General features: G+C 47.5%; 1 protein-coding gene and 3 long non-coding RNA genes across 9 annotated transcripts in view; 2 read left to right on the plus strand and 2 right to left on the minus strand.

Annotated features, from left to right (window-relative positions):
- LOC310671060 overlaps positions 1-16,410 on the minus strand; it is a 184,643-nt gene that overhangs the window by 27,790 nt on the left and 140,443 nt on the right. The gene's annotated exons all lie outside the window — the stretch shown is intronic.
- On the plus strand, positions 787-16,215 carry LOC310670235 (uncharacterized protein). 5 transcript variants are annotated; one of them, XM_083425185.1, is made up of 4 exons: positions 787-918; positions 6,777-7,698; positions 8,990-9,101; positions 13,888-16,215. In XM_083425185.1, the coding sequence occupies exons 2-4, from the start codon at positions 6,898-6,900 to the stop codon at positions 15,159-15,161; spliced, it is 2,187 nt and encodes a 728-aa protein (XP_083281311.1). In that variant the 5' UTR covers positions 787-918; positions 6,777-6,897; the 3' UTR covers positions 15,162-16,215. The 5 variants fall into 5 exon arrangements, with proteins under 5 accessions (XP_083281311.1, XP_083281312.1, XP_083281308.1 ...); XM_083425186.1 differs by having other exon boundaries at positions 819-918; positions 13,891-16,215; XM_083425182.1 differs by having other exon boundaries at positions 825-918; positions 6,777-7,704.
- LOC310671153 lies at positions 9,741-12,219 on the plus strand. 2 transcript variants are annotated; one of them, XR_014507836.1, is made up of 2 exons: positions 9,741-9,930; positions 12,143-12,219. It is a non-coding gene; the product is annotated as an uncharacterized lncRNA (long non-coding RNA). The 2 variants fall into 2 exon arrangements; XR_014507837.1 differs by having other exon boundaries at positions 12,159-12,219.
- The window catches only part of LOC310671048, a 105,918-nt gene continuing 99,441 nt past the window's right edge, over positions 9,934-16,410 (minus strand). Inside the window, exons 2-3 of the long non-coding RNA XR_014507713.1 lie at positions 12,121-12,210; positions 9,934-10,029 (exon numbers count right to left, since the gene is read on the minus strand). This is a non-coding gene — a long non-coding RNA (uncharacterized lncRNA). The remainder of the gene's footprint in view (positions 10,030-12,120; positions 12,211-16,410) is intronic.

Below are 16,410 nucleotides of genomic sequence, written 5' to 3' on the forward strand. Positions count from 1 at the left end.
TCATTTAGTCATGTCCGACTCTTTGTGACCCCCTGGACCAGAGCACGCCAGGTACTCCTGTCTTCCGCTGCCTCCCACAGTTTGGTCAAACTCATGCTGGTAGCTTTGAGAACACTGTCCCACCATCTCGTCCTCCGTCGTCCCCTTCTCCTTGTGCCCTCCATCTTTCCCAACATCAGGGTCTTTTCCAGGGAGTCTTCTCTTCTCATGAGGTGGCCAAAGTATTGGAGCCTCAGCTTCAGGATCTGTCCTTCCAGTGAGCACTCAGGGCTGATCTCCTTAAGAATGGATAGGTTTGATCTTCTTGCAGTCCATGGGACTTCTCAAGAGTCTCCTCCAGCACCATAATCCAAAAGCATCAATTCTTTGGCGATCAGCCTTCTTTATGGTCCAGCTCTCAATTCCATACATCACTACTGGGAAAACCATAGCTTTAACTATACGGACCTTCGTTGGCAAGGTGAGGTCTCTGCTTTGTAAGCTGCTTTGTATTTGTGAGAAAATGCTGTAACGTTTTGCGCAGTTAGAAGAGCAAAGAAAGATCTAATTAAAAAAAAACAACTACTACCAAAACAGTTGCTCATATTCTCAGCATCCACCGGGCCACTAATAATGAGCGATGGCTTCTCTGCTCCCCTGCCTGCGGGGAAAACAAACCAACCAACCACTCCTGTGTTATTAGTTTCCGAAACCCCGCACGTCTCTTCTTATTTCCCGTGTGGGTATTCGAAGGGTTAAGGCAGCCGAGCGCCGTCGAACGAAGCTCCTAGAGAGGCGAAGCGAACTTCGAAGCCGAGCTTTGTGGGAAGGGGAGTGGGAGGGGAGGAGAAGAAGAAGGGGAAGAAAAAAACTCGAGAATTCCTTCCGGTTGGAATGTTCGGAGCAGCTGCACAGCAGGAGATGAATGGAGGCCGCGTGGTATGGCAGGGGAAGGTTCGAAGCGGGGATGCGCAGCGGGCCGGGGGGGCGCGCGGAGATGCAATGGCAGGGCCGGGAAGGGCGGGGCTGCTTCGGGGGAGGGGGGTGCAGGAGGGGTGAAAGCGGTGCAGCCCCCAAGGGAGTTCTCCCCCTCCTCTCCTTCCCTAGGGAGGTCTTGCAACTGCGCCCCGCAGGCCCGGAGACACCAGCTCCGCACGCAGAGGGTCCTGGGTTCAAATCCCGGCATCCTCATTTCGGGATGGGAACGCCCCCTGCTTGAAACTCCTGGAGAGGCGCTGCCGGCCAGTGTGGGCAGCGCTGGGCTGGATGGATCCCCGCGGGTCTGACTCTGTGCAAGGCGGCGCCCTGCGTTCCAATCCGGGAAGGGGATGAAGTCATCTCAAATGTGAGGGAGGAGCGGAAGGCGTGCAGAAGGTGGTCCCAGATTCAGCCCCCGACATGTTCATGTAGGGCTGAAATCCGGGAGGGCTGCTGCCAGTCAGTGCAGACAGTGCTGAGCTAGGTAGAATAATAGAATTGTAGAGTTGGAAGGGACCCAAAGGGTCATCTGTTCCTCAGTACTGCCAGAGGAATAACACCGTGGATTGGGCAGCTGCAGGCTCCGCGGTGCCTGAAAGGGCCGGAGGAGGTGGTAGACCAGGCATAGGCAAACTTGGCCCTCCAGATGTTTTGGGACTACAGTTCCCATCATCCCTGACCACTGGTCCTGTTAGCTAGGGATCATGGGAGTTTGCCTATGCCTGTGGTAGACGGACTCCCTGCAGGTTCTGAGTGCTCGAGTGCCAGAGCAGAACGGGGCTCAGGCACTGGGATTCTGGTGTGCCCTTCTGGTGAGCCCCAGGCGGCTAGCTACGCCGCTGGCACTGCAGTACCTCAAGGACTGCCTCTCTCCATATGAACTAACCAGACACTGAAATCATTCACTGAGGCCCTTCCTCCTGTGCCCCCTCTGCAAGAGGTCCTGAGGATGACAACACGAGAACAGGGCCTTCTCTGCAGTGGCTCCCCATTTGTGGAATGCTTTCCCCAGGGAGGCTTGCCTGGCACCTTAATTATATATGTTTTTGAGCACAATTCAAAGTGTTGGTGTTGACCTTTAAAGCCCTAAACGGCCTTGGCCCAGTATACCTTAAGGAGTGTCTCCACCCCCATCGTTCTGCCCTGACGCTGAGGTCCAGCGCGGAGGGCCTTCTGGCAGTTCCCTCATTGCGAGAAGCAAAGCTACAGGGAACCAGGCAGAGGGCCTTCTCCGTAGTGGCACCCACCCTGTGGAATGCCCTCCCACCAGATGTCAAAGAGATAAACAACTACCTGACATTCAGAAGACATCTGAAGGCAGCCCTGTTCAGGGAAGTTTTTAATGTTTGATGTTTTGTCGTGTTTTTAATATTCTGTTGGGAGCTGCCCAGAGTGGCTGGAGAAACCCAGTCAGATGGGCGGGTTACAAATAAATTATTATTATTATTATTATTATTATTATTATTATTATTAATCTTTAGGCACCAGGCGAAAACGCTGCTCTTCAACCAGGCCTTTTGCTGATTAACATTCTACACTCTTTTAACTGTGTTTGTGGGAGGGGGGACTATTATTTTGTTGTTTTTATTTTAACTTTTTATTCATGCTTTTACCTTGTGTTTTTACCTTGTGAACTGTTCTGAGATCTTGTGATGGGCGATAGATAAATCTAATAAAACAAACAAACAAAGCAATGCAGGAATCTCAACTAGATTATACATGGCCAATGGCCATCCAAACTTCTGCTTTAAACCCTCCTGTCGGAATCACCGATCTTGTAATGTGAATCCATTAATTGCTGCATCTTCCATGTGAGAGCCCTTTAGGTATTTGATGATTCCATCCTAACTCAGCATAAAGCAGCCATGGATGTTTCCCAGCCTGGTCTTCCCATCTTAAAAAATAAAATAAACCCACATTGTTCCAGATGTTGTGGAGAAAGTTAAATCAAGAGGGATGATAAATCATGAATCCAGCAGCATCTGGAGCCTGGAGAAGAGGAGGTTAAGGGGTGATATGATAGCCATGTTCAAATATATAAAAGGATGTCACATAGAGGAGGGAGAAAGGTTGTTTTCTGCTGCTCCAGAGAAGCGGACACAGAGCAATGGATCCAAACTACAAGAAAGAAGATTCCACCTAAACATTAGGAAGAACTTCCTGACAGTAAGAGCTGTTCAACAGTGGAATTTGCTGCCAAGGAGTGTGGTGGAGTCTCCTTCTTTGGAGGTCTTTAAGCAGAGGCTTGACAACCATATGTCAGGAGTGCTCTGATGGTGTTTCCTGCTTGGCAGGGGGTTGGACTCGATGGCCCTTGTGGTCTCTTCCAACTCTATGATTCTATGATTCTATGATCTGGGAGTCCCATAAAGTTCCCCATTAAAGGGTTTGTCTAGCCCAGAATTGTCTGCTCCAAGCTGTAGTGGTCCTCCAAGGTCTCTAGGAAAGCTTCTTTCCCATCACCTGATTGAAATGTGAATGAATAATCTAATGAATTGCGGCCAAAGGTCAGGGGATGGTGGGAATTGTAATTCAGGAGAGCTACATCCATGCTTTACAGAATCTCCCACCCAGAGGCAGCAGATCTCCAGTAAATAGCCATGGTTGATGGTGCCTCAGCTCAAAAACTGAGTCCGGTAAGAAGAAAAGATCTAGAATGCTTCTGAACAACACAGAAAAAACCCCCCAAGGTGCAGCTTTGATTCACTGCAAGAATATATAATTGTTATTGTCAGTGTCATTATTATTAAAAATTTGTATACAGTGGTGCCCCGCAAGACGAATGCCTCGCAAGACGGAAAACCCGCAAGACGAAAGGGTTTTCCGTCTGCAGAGGCGCTTCGCAAGACGAAAAATGACGAAAAAAAATTGAATTTTTTTTTGCTCCAAAACCCCTTATTCTGAATCGCTAAGCTGCTAAAAGCATTTTAGCAGCAAAACCGCTAATCCCCCCCCAAAAAAGCCGTTATTAGCCCTTTTTTAGCCAATAGCGTTAATAGCGCTACTCCGTCAATGGGCTTGCTTCGCAAGACGAAAAAACCGCAAGACGAAAAGACTCCCGGAACGGATTCTTTTCGTCTTGTGAGGCACCACTGTACTGCCCTTCACCCGTATATCTCGGGGAGATTCGTGACATCAAATTACAACATAAAAAATACAAAATACATAATGAGAACGAAAACATACCACTAACCTCCCTCTTCCCTCAACACATTTCAAAGGGATGTCAATCAGCCAGAGGCCCGGTTGAACCTTTTCCCCTGGCACCTAAAGGTGTATAAAACAATACGATAACAAATTGACTTGTCCAGTTTTGTTGTCATTTGTTGGACCAAGACTTTGACCTGAATAATAAAGTTAAAACGAAGCTACTTTACACATCTAGTTCAGTACTATCTATACTTGGATTGGAAGAAAGTCTCTGTCCCAGAGGCTGAATACAAGTTTTAGGTCTTAGGACAACTGCTTTGAGCAGGGTTGAAAGAGAGCAGGCCGTCAAAAGAACATGTTGATCTCTCTCACTCTAGTTCATGTGATTCCCAGTTTGGGTTTCAAAGAGAACGCGATCCGTGACCGCTAGCCTCAATGGCTAAGTTTTACCTTGACTGTTGAAAACAGTACAGTGGTGCCTCGCAAGACGAAAAGAATCCGTTCCGCGAGTCTCTTCGTCTTGCGGTTTTTTTCGTCTTGCGAAGCAAGCCCATTAGCGGATTAGCGCTTTTAGCGGCTATTAGCGGCTATTAAAGGCTTGAGGGATTAGCGGATTAGCTGCTAAAAGGCTATTAGCGGCTATTAAAGGCTTAAGGGATTAGCGGATTACCTGCTAAAAGTCTATTAGCGGCTTAGATCAGCTGTTAAGCGGCTTAGGGGCTTGGGGAAAAGGGGGGGAGGGGAAAAAACCCCAGGAATCGCAAGGCATTTTCGTCTTGCGAAGCAAGCCCATAGCAAATTCGTCCTGCGAAGCACCTCCAAAACGGAAAACCCTTTCGTCTAGCGGGTTTTCCGTCTTGCGAGGCATTCGTCTTGCGGGGCACCACTGTATATTCGTCTGAATACCAATTACTGGGAACTGCAAGTAATCAGCTAAAACAATCCAGAAGAAAACAAATTCAAGCTTCAAGGAAAATATTTCAGATCATGTTCTAAGTGACGTTTTGCTTTCCCCATATTTATTTACTTAAGTTATAGAGCTGCCCCACAGCAGAAGGACTCTAGGAAGCCATGGTGGTGTAGTGATTAGAGCATGGGTAGGCAAACTGAGGCCTGGGGGCCGGATCCGGCCCAATCGCCTTCTCAATCCGGCCTGTGGACGTTCCGGGAATCGGCGTGTTTTTACATGAGTAGAATGTGTCCTTTTATTTAAAATGCATCTCTGGGTTATTTGTGGAGCACAGGAATTCGTTCATTATTTTTTTTCAAAATATAGTCCGGCCCCCCACAAGGTCTGAGGGACAGTGGGCTGGCGCATGGCTGAAAAAGTTTGTTGATCCCTGGATTAGAGTGTCGGACCAGGACGTGGGAGATCAGGGTTCAAATTCCCACTTCATCATGACGCTCACTGCATGACCTGGGAGTCAGTCACAGCCTCTGAACCTACCTCACATGGTTGTTGTAGGGATTAACCGAGGAGCGGGGTGACCCAAGTGCTCCCTGGAGAAAAGGGTGCGATATACCGTATTTTTCGCTCTATAAGACGCACCAGACCACAAGACGCACCCAGTTTTTGGAGGAGGAAAACAAGAAAAAAAATATTCGGAATCTCAGAAGCCAGAACAGCAAGAGGGATCGCTGTACAGTGAAAGCAGCAATCCCTCTTGCTGTTCTGGCTTCTGTGATAGCTGCGCAGCCTGCATTCACTTCATAAGACGCAAACACATTTCCCCTTACTTTTTAGAAGGGAAAAGGTGAGTCTTATAGAGCAAAAAATACGGTAAATGAGATCTTCTGCTCACCAGGCAGAGGGCCTTCTCGGTGGTGGCGCCCACTCTGTGGAATGCCCTCCCATCAGATGTCAAGGAAATAAACAGCTATCCGACTTTTAGAAGACATCTGAAGGCAGCCCTGTTTAGGGAAGTTTTATTTTATTTTTTTATTTCCAAAACCGGAAAAAGAAAAATTACAAACATCAAATTCAACATCCATATTCATTTTCTAACATAAATCTATTACAGAATTAACTAAATTAAAATATGCCTAATTACTCTTACTTTCTCTTTGCTGTATACAAATATAACAGTTAGAGATCTTATATTAAAGCTTTTATATTATAAATAATATTTCAAATTCCCCTTCACCCATATGTGATCTCTTTCCCCCCCTTCTTCTTCTTCTGCCTTGTTGTGTTGTTATAATTTAATCATTGTTCAGCTGATTCTTTTATTATTTCCTTGCTTACCCCTGCACGTTTTACACGTTATCTATTAATATTCCAGTTCCGGAACCGTATTTTTTCATATATTCCTTCACGGAAGGTTTTATTTTGTTTTTTAGTGTTCTGTTGAAAGCCGCCCAGAGGGGCTGGGGGAAACCAGCCAGATGGGCGGGGTAGAAATAAATAAATTATTATTTATTATGACCTGCTTAAGAAAGCTGGAGGGGCAGCCAGATGGAGATGTCAGTTGCCCACCTGGCATCCAGAGATCTCCACGTGGTCGTAATTGGACCCGCACCGGTTGCAAAATGAGCCTGGCATCTGGGGGATTTTGAACCCTGCCTAAGAGACTTCCGTTTGGCCACTTGGAGAGTGCAGGACTAGACGGGCTTTTGCCCTTATCCAACAGGTCTGCTTACGTTGTTTTGTTTCTGTGTCTTTCCTTCAGTAAACAGCACCTTTGGAACATGATTTGCTCTCGTTTGTAGACACTCGGCGATCCCCAATTAAAATCTGGAGAGAGGCAGAGAGACTTTGGGAGGCCACCCTGCAGGAGCAAACTTGCCGCAATGTCTGCTGACCAGGGAGCGCTGCCAGATCTGGGTGCCACGTTCCCAGCCAAGCTGGATCGGACTGTGCCATCGGTGAAGGAGGAGGAAATGGAAGAGAGGGAGGAGGAGGCTGGAGCAGCAGACCCCATGGCCTGGGAAGAAGGAAATGATGGTCCCGGTGTCACCCAGGAAGTCAACGTCGGGGATTATCTGCCGAGTTTGCCAGGCCAGCGTTTCAAACACAAACCAGGGGTGTTTGTGGAGGTGGAGTCACAGTGGCGGGAGCTGCCGAGGGCAGCAGACTCCCAAAGCTCTGATGAGAGGAGCCCACTGGCGTCGGACTCTCCACACCAGAAGAATATCCAGACTTTTCCACCCTCCATCAAACGGGAGACAGAAGCCACCGGGTGCCCCACGGAAGAGTGGGAGACCCAAACCCTTCCTGGCCTTGGCAGTGTGTCCCAAGAGGACCCGCCGAGCGAGGATCCCTCTGGGCCTCTGCAGGAAGAAGGGGCCCCGGACGAGGACGCGGTCATTTCAGAGATCCAGCGCCAGCGCTTCCGGCAGTTTTGCTACCGGGAGGCGGAGGGGCCCCAGGAGGCCTGCAGCCGCCTCTGGTTCCTCTGCTGCCGGTGGCTGAAGCCGGAGAGGCACACCAAGGAGCAAATCCTGGAGCTGGTGATTCTGGAGCAGTTCCTGGCCGTCCTGCCGCCGGAGGTGCAGAGCTGGGTCATGGAGGGCTGCCCAAAGAGCTGTGCCCAGGCGGTGGCCCTGGCGGAGGGGTTTCGGCAGAGGAAGCCTGAACAGCTGGAGGAGCAGGTGGGGGTGAGACGCATTGTTTGGGCATGGATGCATACGAGTTTGATGCAGCATTGCATAACATTTTATTTTGGGGGGGGGAGGGGTGATCCATTTCATCTTTTGTTTCTTATTTATTTATTTAAGTACAGTGGTACCTCGGGTTAAGTACTTAATTCGTTCCGGAGGTCCGTTCTTAACCTGAAACAGTTCTTAACCTGAAGCACCACTTTAGCTGGGGCCTCCTGCTGCCGCCGCGCCACCAGAGCACGATTTCTGTTCTCATCCTGAAGCAAAGTTCTTAACCTGAAGCACTATTTCTGGGTTGTCGGAGTCTGTAACCTGAAGCGTATGTAACCTGAAGCGTATGTAACCCGAGGTACCACTGTATTCCCTATATAGCTCAGTATTCAAGCACCGTATTTTTCGCTCTATAAGACGCACCAGACAGTAAGACGCACCTAGTTTTTGGAGAAAACAAGAAAAAAAATATTCTGAATCCCAGAAGCCAAAACAGCAAGAAGGATTGCTGCGTCCTATGGAGCGAAAAATACGGTATATTTCATCCAGTAGAGCTTTACTGCTCCTGAAGGCAAATGAGCATAATGGTCACAAATCCAATGCATTCAGGATTGGCACTGTCCATAAGAAATCCAGTAGCAGCAGATAAGACTAAAGGCAGGCTTAACACTATCTATGTACCAAACACCACACCAGAAGGAAAAGAGACAGAAAGAGAAAGCGTGAGACCCAGGCTCTTCTGGCCTTATTATTATAGTCAGCATGACCTTGACAGAAAGAGATAACAGGACCGATTTAAGCCAGCTGTACTCAGCTTCTCTGAAGAAATAACCTTCTGCTTGTTTCTTTCACGCAGAGAAGAAACCTTCAAGGTTTCTAACCCTCTTGAACTATAATAATAATAATAAATTTTATTTATACCCCGCCCTCCCCAGCCAAGACCGGGCTCAGGGCGGCTAACACCAGATATAAAACTATTGATTGAAATACAACTTTAAAAACAAGATTAAAATACAACATTAAAATGCAGCCTCATTTCTGCAGAAACTCAAAAACTTTTGGGGGGGATGAAAACATCAAGTCTTTACCAAGGCTAACTATCCAGACTGGTCCTACGTGGGCCAGAAAAAAGCCAGGGAAGTCCCCAAGTAGGAGTTCCATCGCAGATGCAGAATAGGAAAGATCTCTATACATCAGATCAATACTTTCTGTACTAAGAAATGCAAACCGACACCCTAGTCCTGCCCTCTCCCGCTCTCTGTGCCAGATGGAATCTTTGTTTCTGTTTCAGGTGCCGGCAGAAGAGAGAGGCATGGACTTCTCTGCGGCAGAAGAGGCTCTGCTGGACTGTGATCTGAACCGGGCATTTGGGGAGGGTGACACGGCTGCTGCCAGCTCACTGGGTAAGGATTGGCAGGGTTTCGGATGCTCTGAAGCCTAGATGAGGCCTAGGTGTACTACCAATGATTTCTTGGTAGTTCACCTGAAGACGGATGCATTTCTGACTCGCAAGGATTTAGCAACAGCGACAGGAGAAAGACTCCCTCCTCAAAGTTTGGGAGTCAAAATGTCTTGTTGGAAAACCGATTTGTAAAAAAAAAAAAAAAGGTGTTACGTGTGTGGGGGGGAAATATGAGAGAGAGACATTGCACATACCTTTGCAAATCAAGATAATCTTTAATAAAAAGACACTAAAAAAATTATAGACCTATTATAAATTAGATTACCTGGCAAAAGCAAGCTCACACCTCTCACAGAGTTTGTTTAAGGTAAGAGGCATGTTCATAATTATATTTTGGGAACGATTCATGTTCTTAGCAACTGCCTTGTTTTATACTTGCTCGTATTATAGAGTTGTTGTGTTTTATGTTATAAATCAAGCACTGCATTATATATAATAATATAATATAGTAAGTATATATATGTATGTGTGTGTGTGTGTGTGTGTGTATATATATATATATATATATTTGCTTTCGTGTACCCAAAACCTGCATATATATATATATATATATATATATATATATAAATGTCTTGTTGGAGTACAGTGGTACCTCGCAAGACGAATGCCTTGCAAGACAGAAAACCCGCAAGACGAAAGAGTTTTTCGTTTTTTGAGTTGCTTCGCAAGACGAATTTCCCTATGGGCTTGCTTCGCAAGACGAAAACGTCTTGCAAGTTTGTTTCCTTTTTCTTAAAACCGTTAATACCCAGGGTGCATTGCTTCAAGAGGTGCAGTTGCGACTTGACTTCGAGGAGCAACTCATAGCACGGTAGCCTTTTTTGAGGTTTTTGAAGACTTGGGTGATTTTTGAAGCTTTTCCAAAACTTCTTTTGCAGCCATTTGGTAAGTTAACATTTTAAAACTTTTTGGGGGGTTTTTGGATTTTGGGTTGGGGTGTTTGGAATTCAAGGACTTGGTGTTGGGGAGGGGTTTGCAAGAATCTGGAAGCTTGTGTGTTTTCTGGGAGGTTTGGTGCTTTTGAATTTTTTGGATGTGAAGCACTGATTATTATTTTTTTGGGTTTGCGAAGGTAGGAGCTGTGCTGCCATGGGGCCCAAGAAAACTGCTGCTGCAGAGGCCGGCGAGAGGAAGAAGGAGAAGGTTACGCTGGAAATGAAGAAGGAGATCATCCGGAAGCACGACGGTGGAATGCGTGTGACAGACCTCGCCAGGGAGTACGGGAGGAATCCATCCACCATCGCGACCATCCTGAAGATGAGGGAGAAGATCCTTGCGACTGACGTAGCCAAGGGAGTCAGCAGGCTCGTGAAGAACCGCCCAGCAGTTCTGGAGGAGGTGGAGAAGTTGCTGCTCATCTGGTTAGAAGAGAAGCAGCGTGCAGGGGACACAGTGACTGAGGCCGTCATTTGTGAGAAGGCCAAGGCCTTGCACACAGACCTCGTCTGGCAACAGCCAGGAACCTCAGACGAGCCAGAAGTCTTCAAGGCAAGCAGAGGCTGGTTTCACCGGTTCAAGATGAGATCTGGAATCCACAGCGTGGTCAGGCATGGAGAGGCTGCCAGTTCTGATGTTCCTGCGGCTGAAGACTTTGCAGAGGAGTTCCTGGAGGTTGTGAAGACGGAGGGCTACGTTCCACAGCAGGTCTTCAACTGCGACGAGACCGGGCTGTTTTGGAAGAGGATGCCCAAAAGGACTTTCATCACTCAGGAGGAGGCCAAGTTGCCTGGCCACAAGCCCATGAAGGACCGTCTGACCCTGCTCTTCTGTGCCAACGCAAGCGGCGACCTGAAGATCAAGCCCCTGCTGGTGTACCACTCTGAGAACCCACCGGCCTTCAAGAAACACAAGGTCGACAAGGAGCAGCTGAGTGTCATGTGGCGATCCAACAGTAAGGCTTGGGTCACACGTGCGCTGTTTGTGGACTGGGTCAATCTTGCTTTTGGCCCTGCTGTCAAACAGTACCTGCTGGACAACGACCTGCCGCTGAAGGCTTTGCTTCTGATGGACAATGCTCCTGCTCATCCTAAAGGACTTAAGGAGGACTTGTTGGAGGAGTTCAGCTTCATCAACATCATGTTCCTGCCACCTAACACCACACCACTGCTCCAGCCGATGGATCAGCAGCTCATCGCCAATTTCAAAAAACTCTACACCAAGGAGCTTTTCAGGCGATGCTTCGAGGTGACTGATTGCACCAACATCACCCTGCGGGAATTCTGGAAGGACCACTTCAACATCGTCACCTGCTTGAAGATGATCACTGCGGCCTGGGACGGGATCAGCCAGAGAAATTTGAATTGCGCTTGGCGTAGCCTGTGGCCGGACTGTGTGGCACCAAGTGACTCTGATGCACCAGAGTCAACAGTGGTGCAGGACATTGTTTCCTTGGGGAGGACCATGGGCCTGGAGGTCACAGAGGAGGACGTCCGCGAGCTGGTGGAGGAGCACGACCACGAGCTGACCACCCAGGAGCTGCTCGAACTGCAGGCAGAGGCTGCGCAGGAGCAGGCCTCGCTGGAAGAGGAGGAAGCAACTGAGGAACGGCTGTCCTCCAAAGAACTGAGGGACATTTACCAGAAGTGGAAAGATGTGCAGACTTTTGCACAGCGGCACCACCCTGACAAGGACCTGACCCGTGACCTTGCGAACACTATTGATACGAGGGTCATGTCGTCTTTCAGTGAGGTGCTGAAAAGGCGGGTGAAGCAGCAGACCATGGACAGGGTCTTCAGCAAGAAGCAAAGAGTGAAAGAGGAACCTTCTTCGAGTTGTCCCCCAGAGTCTTAGAAAATGTAGAGTATACTTTGGTGATTTTTAAATGCTTTTCTGTCATGTTTAGAAACTTAAATCATTGTTCCTTCAATTTTTGAAATGCTCTTTACAGTATGTGTGACTTTAAAGAGCACTCAATAAACTCTTTTTGTACCAAATTTGGCTTTGTTTGGACTTTTTTTGACCATAGGAACCGTGCTTCGCAAGACGAAAAATTCGCAAGACGAAAAAACTCGCAGAACGAATTAATTTCGTCTTGCGAGGCACCACTGTAACTCAGGTGTTGTTTTTAAGGGTCTCCAGTTTGCTTGTTTTCATTTTTTGAATATTTATTGAGAATTTTCAATAAAAGTGTAGAGACAGCAAAACAAGACAAATAATCGCTTGAAACTGTTATACGAAACAATAATTGGGTATACAGAATTCTAGAATCATAGAATGGTGGAGTTGGAAAGGACCCTGAGGGTCGTCTAGTTCAGTGCCTGCAATGCAGGAATCTTTTGCCCAAGGTGGGATTCAAACCCACAACCCTGAGATTGAGAGTCTCGTGCTCCACCAACTGAGCTAGGCTCCTCCAGATGCTGGACTCAACGGGCTGTGGTCTGATCTAAAAGGGGGCCTCTTTACAATGCGCCCAGGAAGAGATTTCTATAATCTGGGCGTCATCTTGAGGCAGAGCCTTGGCAGAAGGTCTGAAAGACAAGAGGTGGGTTCTTATAGCTCCTTATTAATGACCTGACAGGTGTATTTGAATAGCACCATTGTTGGTGTTGTGGTTAGGGTGGATAACTAGGACCAAGTGGACCACAGCTCGAGACGTGCGCTCTCTATCTCTTTTAAATAATTTTTATTGAATGATTTTATGTTACAAAAAACATTACAACCATACTACCACAAAATATAATTGAGAAATAAAAATTACATACATCAATATTTTGTTTGTTACTTGTTATTTACCGTCTTATTTCCTTCCAAACCTTCCATACAAAACACCCAACCACACACAACACACACACATATAAAATAATAGTGATAATAATGAAAATAAATATTTTCCCCTTTTTATCTTACAAGATCTTTTCTTCAATTTTGACTTCCTGTCAAGTCCCTTCACATATATTTTATCTTAGAATTGAATGTACACAAAACAATAAACCTTTCTATATAGATTTTCCAATGCATTCAGAAAACATAATAAATCCTTAATTGTTGTCCACCTCCTTTTACTTCCTTTGTCACTCGAACGCTAGCACGGAGTCAAAACTATTATTGTATTTTTGAACATCTCTCTCTCTCTCTCTCTCTCTCTCTCTCTCTCTAGCCTACCTCACCGGGTTGTTCTGTGGATAAAAGTTAGCGTGCATCATGCCACCATGGTCTCCTCAGGGTGAAACACAGGATATAAATGCAGCAAATAAATTAAAGCAGCATACACACGGTTCTTTTCTTACCACCCCTTCCTCTTCCATCCTCACAAGAACCCTGTGAGGTAGCTCAGACAGAGAGGCAGCAACTGGCCCAGTGAGCTGCATGTCTGGATTTGAACACAGATCTTCCTGGCCTTAATCTGGCAACGGTTACTACCACTCACACAGAGAGGCTCTGACTTGAAAAGGCGTGTTTCAAAGGCGGTCCCGTGTATGATGATGGCTGTAGCTCATCTTTAACCCTAAGCAGGCTTTCAAATTCTTCTCTTCTGTGTGGTGTAGTGGTTAAGAGCGGTGGACTCGTAATCTGGTGAACCGGGTTCGATTCCCCGCTCCTCCACATGCAGCTGCTGGGTGACCTTGGGCTAGTCATACTTCTCTGAAGTCTCTCAGCCCCACTCACCTCACAGAGTGTTTGTTGTGGGGGAGGAAGGGAAAGGAGAATGTTAGCCGCTTTGAGACTCCTTCGGGTAGTGATAAAGCAGGATATCAAATCCAAACACTTCTTCTTTCTGTCTACCTCAGCAGGCGAGGAGCCGATGACCCCCAACGAAGAGCGAGATCTGCCAGAGCGTTCCGATGATGAAGACGAAACAAGCGGGGTTGTGATGGGCAGCCTGGAGGAGGAGGGGGACCCCCGGTGCGTTAAGCCCAAAGAGGCCTCTGGAAGTTGGCCGGGGCCCGAGGAGCATCGAGGAAGTTCCCCAGGGGCAAAGCCTGTTTCTCTTCAGGAGAGGGACGAGACGCTCAGTGAAACCGTGAGCCAGCCGAGGATCCGCACGGTGAAGAATGAGGACGCCGGCGTCGAGGACGCCAGCGGCTTCCCGGACAGCTCGAGCATCATCGAGTTCAAGGTGACGCACACGGGCGACATGCCTTACAAGTGCCTGGACTGTGGCAAGAGCTTCAATTACAGCACCAGCCTCGTCCGGCACCAGAGGATCCACACGGGGGAGAAGCCGTACAAGTGCTTGGACTGCGGCAAGTGTTTCTGCCAGAGCTCGGGCCTGACGATCCACCAGAGGATCCACGCCGGGGAGAAGGCCTACCAGTGCCTGGACTGCGGGAAGAGCTTCCGGGTCAAGTCTCACCTGGTCCGGCACTCCATCATCCACAAGGGAGAGAAGCCGTACAAGTGCTTGGAGTGCGGCGTCGGCTTCTGCGAGAGGTCGGAGCTACGGATCCACCAGAGGATCCACACGGGCGAGAAGCCGTACAACTGCGCCGACTGCGGGAAGAACTTCTGCCGGAAGGCGGATCTCACCCTTCATCAGAGAATCCACACCGGGGAAATGCCCTACACGTGCCTGGAGTGCGGGAAAGGCTTCCGGTGGAGCTCGAACCTCATCACGCACCAGAAGACGCACTCCGGGGTGAAGCCTTTTGAGTGCGCCGAGTGCGGGAAGAGCTACTATTCCAACATGAGCCTTATCCGTCATCAGAGAGTCCACACGGGGGGAACCCCGTACATCTGCTCGGACTGCGGGAAAAGCTTCTGCGACAGCACCAGCCTCACTAGGCACCAGAAGATCCACACGGGCGAGAAGCCCTACGTCTGCCTGGATTGCGGGAAGAGCTTCAACCGGAACTCCAACCTTATCTCTCATCAGAGAACCCACACGGGGGCCAAGCCGTTTCTGTGCGCGGACTGCGGGAAGAACTTCAGGTCCAAGTCGGAACTGCACAGGCATTACACGGTCCATGCGGGAGAGAAGGGCGAGAAAAGCGCGGCCGGCGGAGATCCCGAGGTTCTTCCCCGCGAGAAAACCCACAGCGAGCAGGAAGTTAGAAACGAATAGAGGAGCACCGGGGAAGAGATCTCTTTCTTCTAAGAATGTACTAATCCGTGCAATGTATCACCCTGCCCGTTGATGTACTTTGACACTCTGCCTTGCCTTTTTCTCTTCCTTTGCAATCCCAAGAATTTAGGTTTCTATCCCTTCTCGATTTGGACAGCCATCATTACCTCTCATACCAACTTCTTAATTTTTCTCCTCCCCTTGGGGTTCCTGAGAAACCCTTCCCCCCCAAAACCCCTTCCCCTCTTTCTTCCCCCTGCCCCAGGGTAGGGGGGTTCGTGGGAAACGTTTTTTAAAAACTGCCTGTTTCGCTCTTCTGCCTGCTCAAGCTGGGATCCACAGGAAACTTTTTAAATGACAACTTCTCCTTTTTTATTTTTTTGAAAATCATGTTGTTATGTGCTGATTATATCATGAATTGCTAATTGCATGATTTGAAATAATAATATTATTCCCTTTTTTTTGTTTTTTTAAAAAACACTAATCTTTTTGGCATTTTGGCATTTTCCTTTAGGGCACTTGGCCGGCACCACATTCCAGGATTTGCTGTGGTCTGGCTGCTTCTATGCCTTGGTAACTGAGCTCAGCTTCCGCTGATAATCTCTCTCTCCACCCAGAGACTGGCAGGAGACCTTGCACTCCCAGTCCTACAGGGGCGTGTCTTAAATCACGCAAGGTTTGCTACTCGGATCTATCTGTCAGCAGCATCTAGGGATGAAAAATGGCTAATACTCTAAGTATTTAAATAATGTAGGGTTTTATTTTGTTCTTTTTGAAGTACTTACTCCTAAGTTATCAGGAAATGTTTTGAAGGCCTGAAAGGCAGAAACTTAATAATATTGTTTAAGATTAAGCTTCCTTCCTAACAAACCCTGTCTGAGTTCCTCTTAAGAGAGCCCCTCTTTCCTGTACGTCTGTTTAAAAAAAATTATTCCTTTGCTCCTGTTATGTCTTGCATGATATTCCTTAGGTGTTGATTTATTCTTCTCTCCCCCTCTCCTCCATAGCTAACATGTTCTGAACATGTTCATTCAGTAAAATTTGTTTAAAGATCTGTTCTGGACGTAGTCATTATCACCTGGGCTGTATTATTATTATTATTATTATTATTATTATTATTATTATTATTTCATTTACGACTCATTTTCTGTGAAGCATCTCAAAGTTATTTCACAATACAATGCATGAAATCTGTTGGAAAAACCATTATTTTATATATAAAAACATTATCGCATCTAACACACAAACA

This window comes from Podarcis tiliguerta (assembly GCF_965153285.1).
Source record: "Podarcis tiliguerta genome assembly, chromosome: 2".
Taxonomy (NCBI): domain Eukaryota; kingdom Metazoa; phylum Chordata; class Lepidosauria; order Squamata; family Lacertidae; genus Podarcis; species Podarcis tiliguerta.

What these genes read in the sequence shown, in the direction of transcription:
- LOC310670235 (XM_083425182.1), top strand. Translation starts at nt 6,898, where the DNA reads ATGTCTGCTGACCAGGGAGCGCTGCCAGATCTGGGTGCCACGTTCCCA. An exon ending in AGCTGGAGGAGCAGGTGGGG is followed by an intron (nt 7,705 to 8,989) that starts GTGAGACGCATT and finishes TTTCTGTTTCAG; the next exon opens with GTGCCGGCAGAAGAGAGAGG. An exon ending in GGCTGCTGCCAGCTCACTGG is followed by an intron (nt 9,102 to 13,887) that starts GTAAGGATTGGC and finishes TGTCTACCTCAG; the next exon opens with CAGGCGAGGAGCCGATGACC.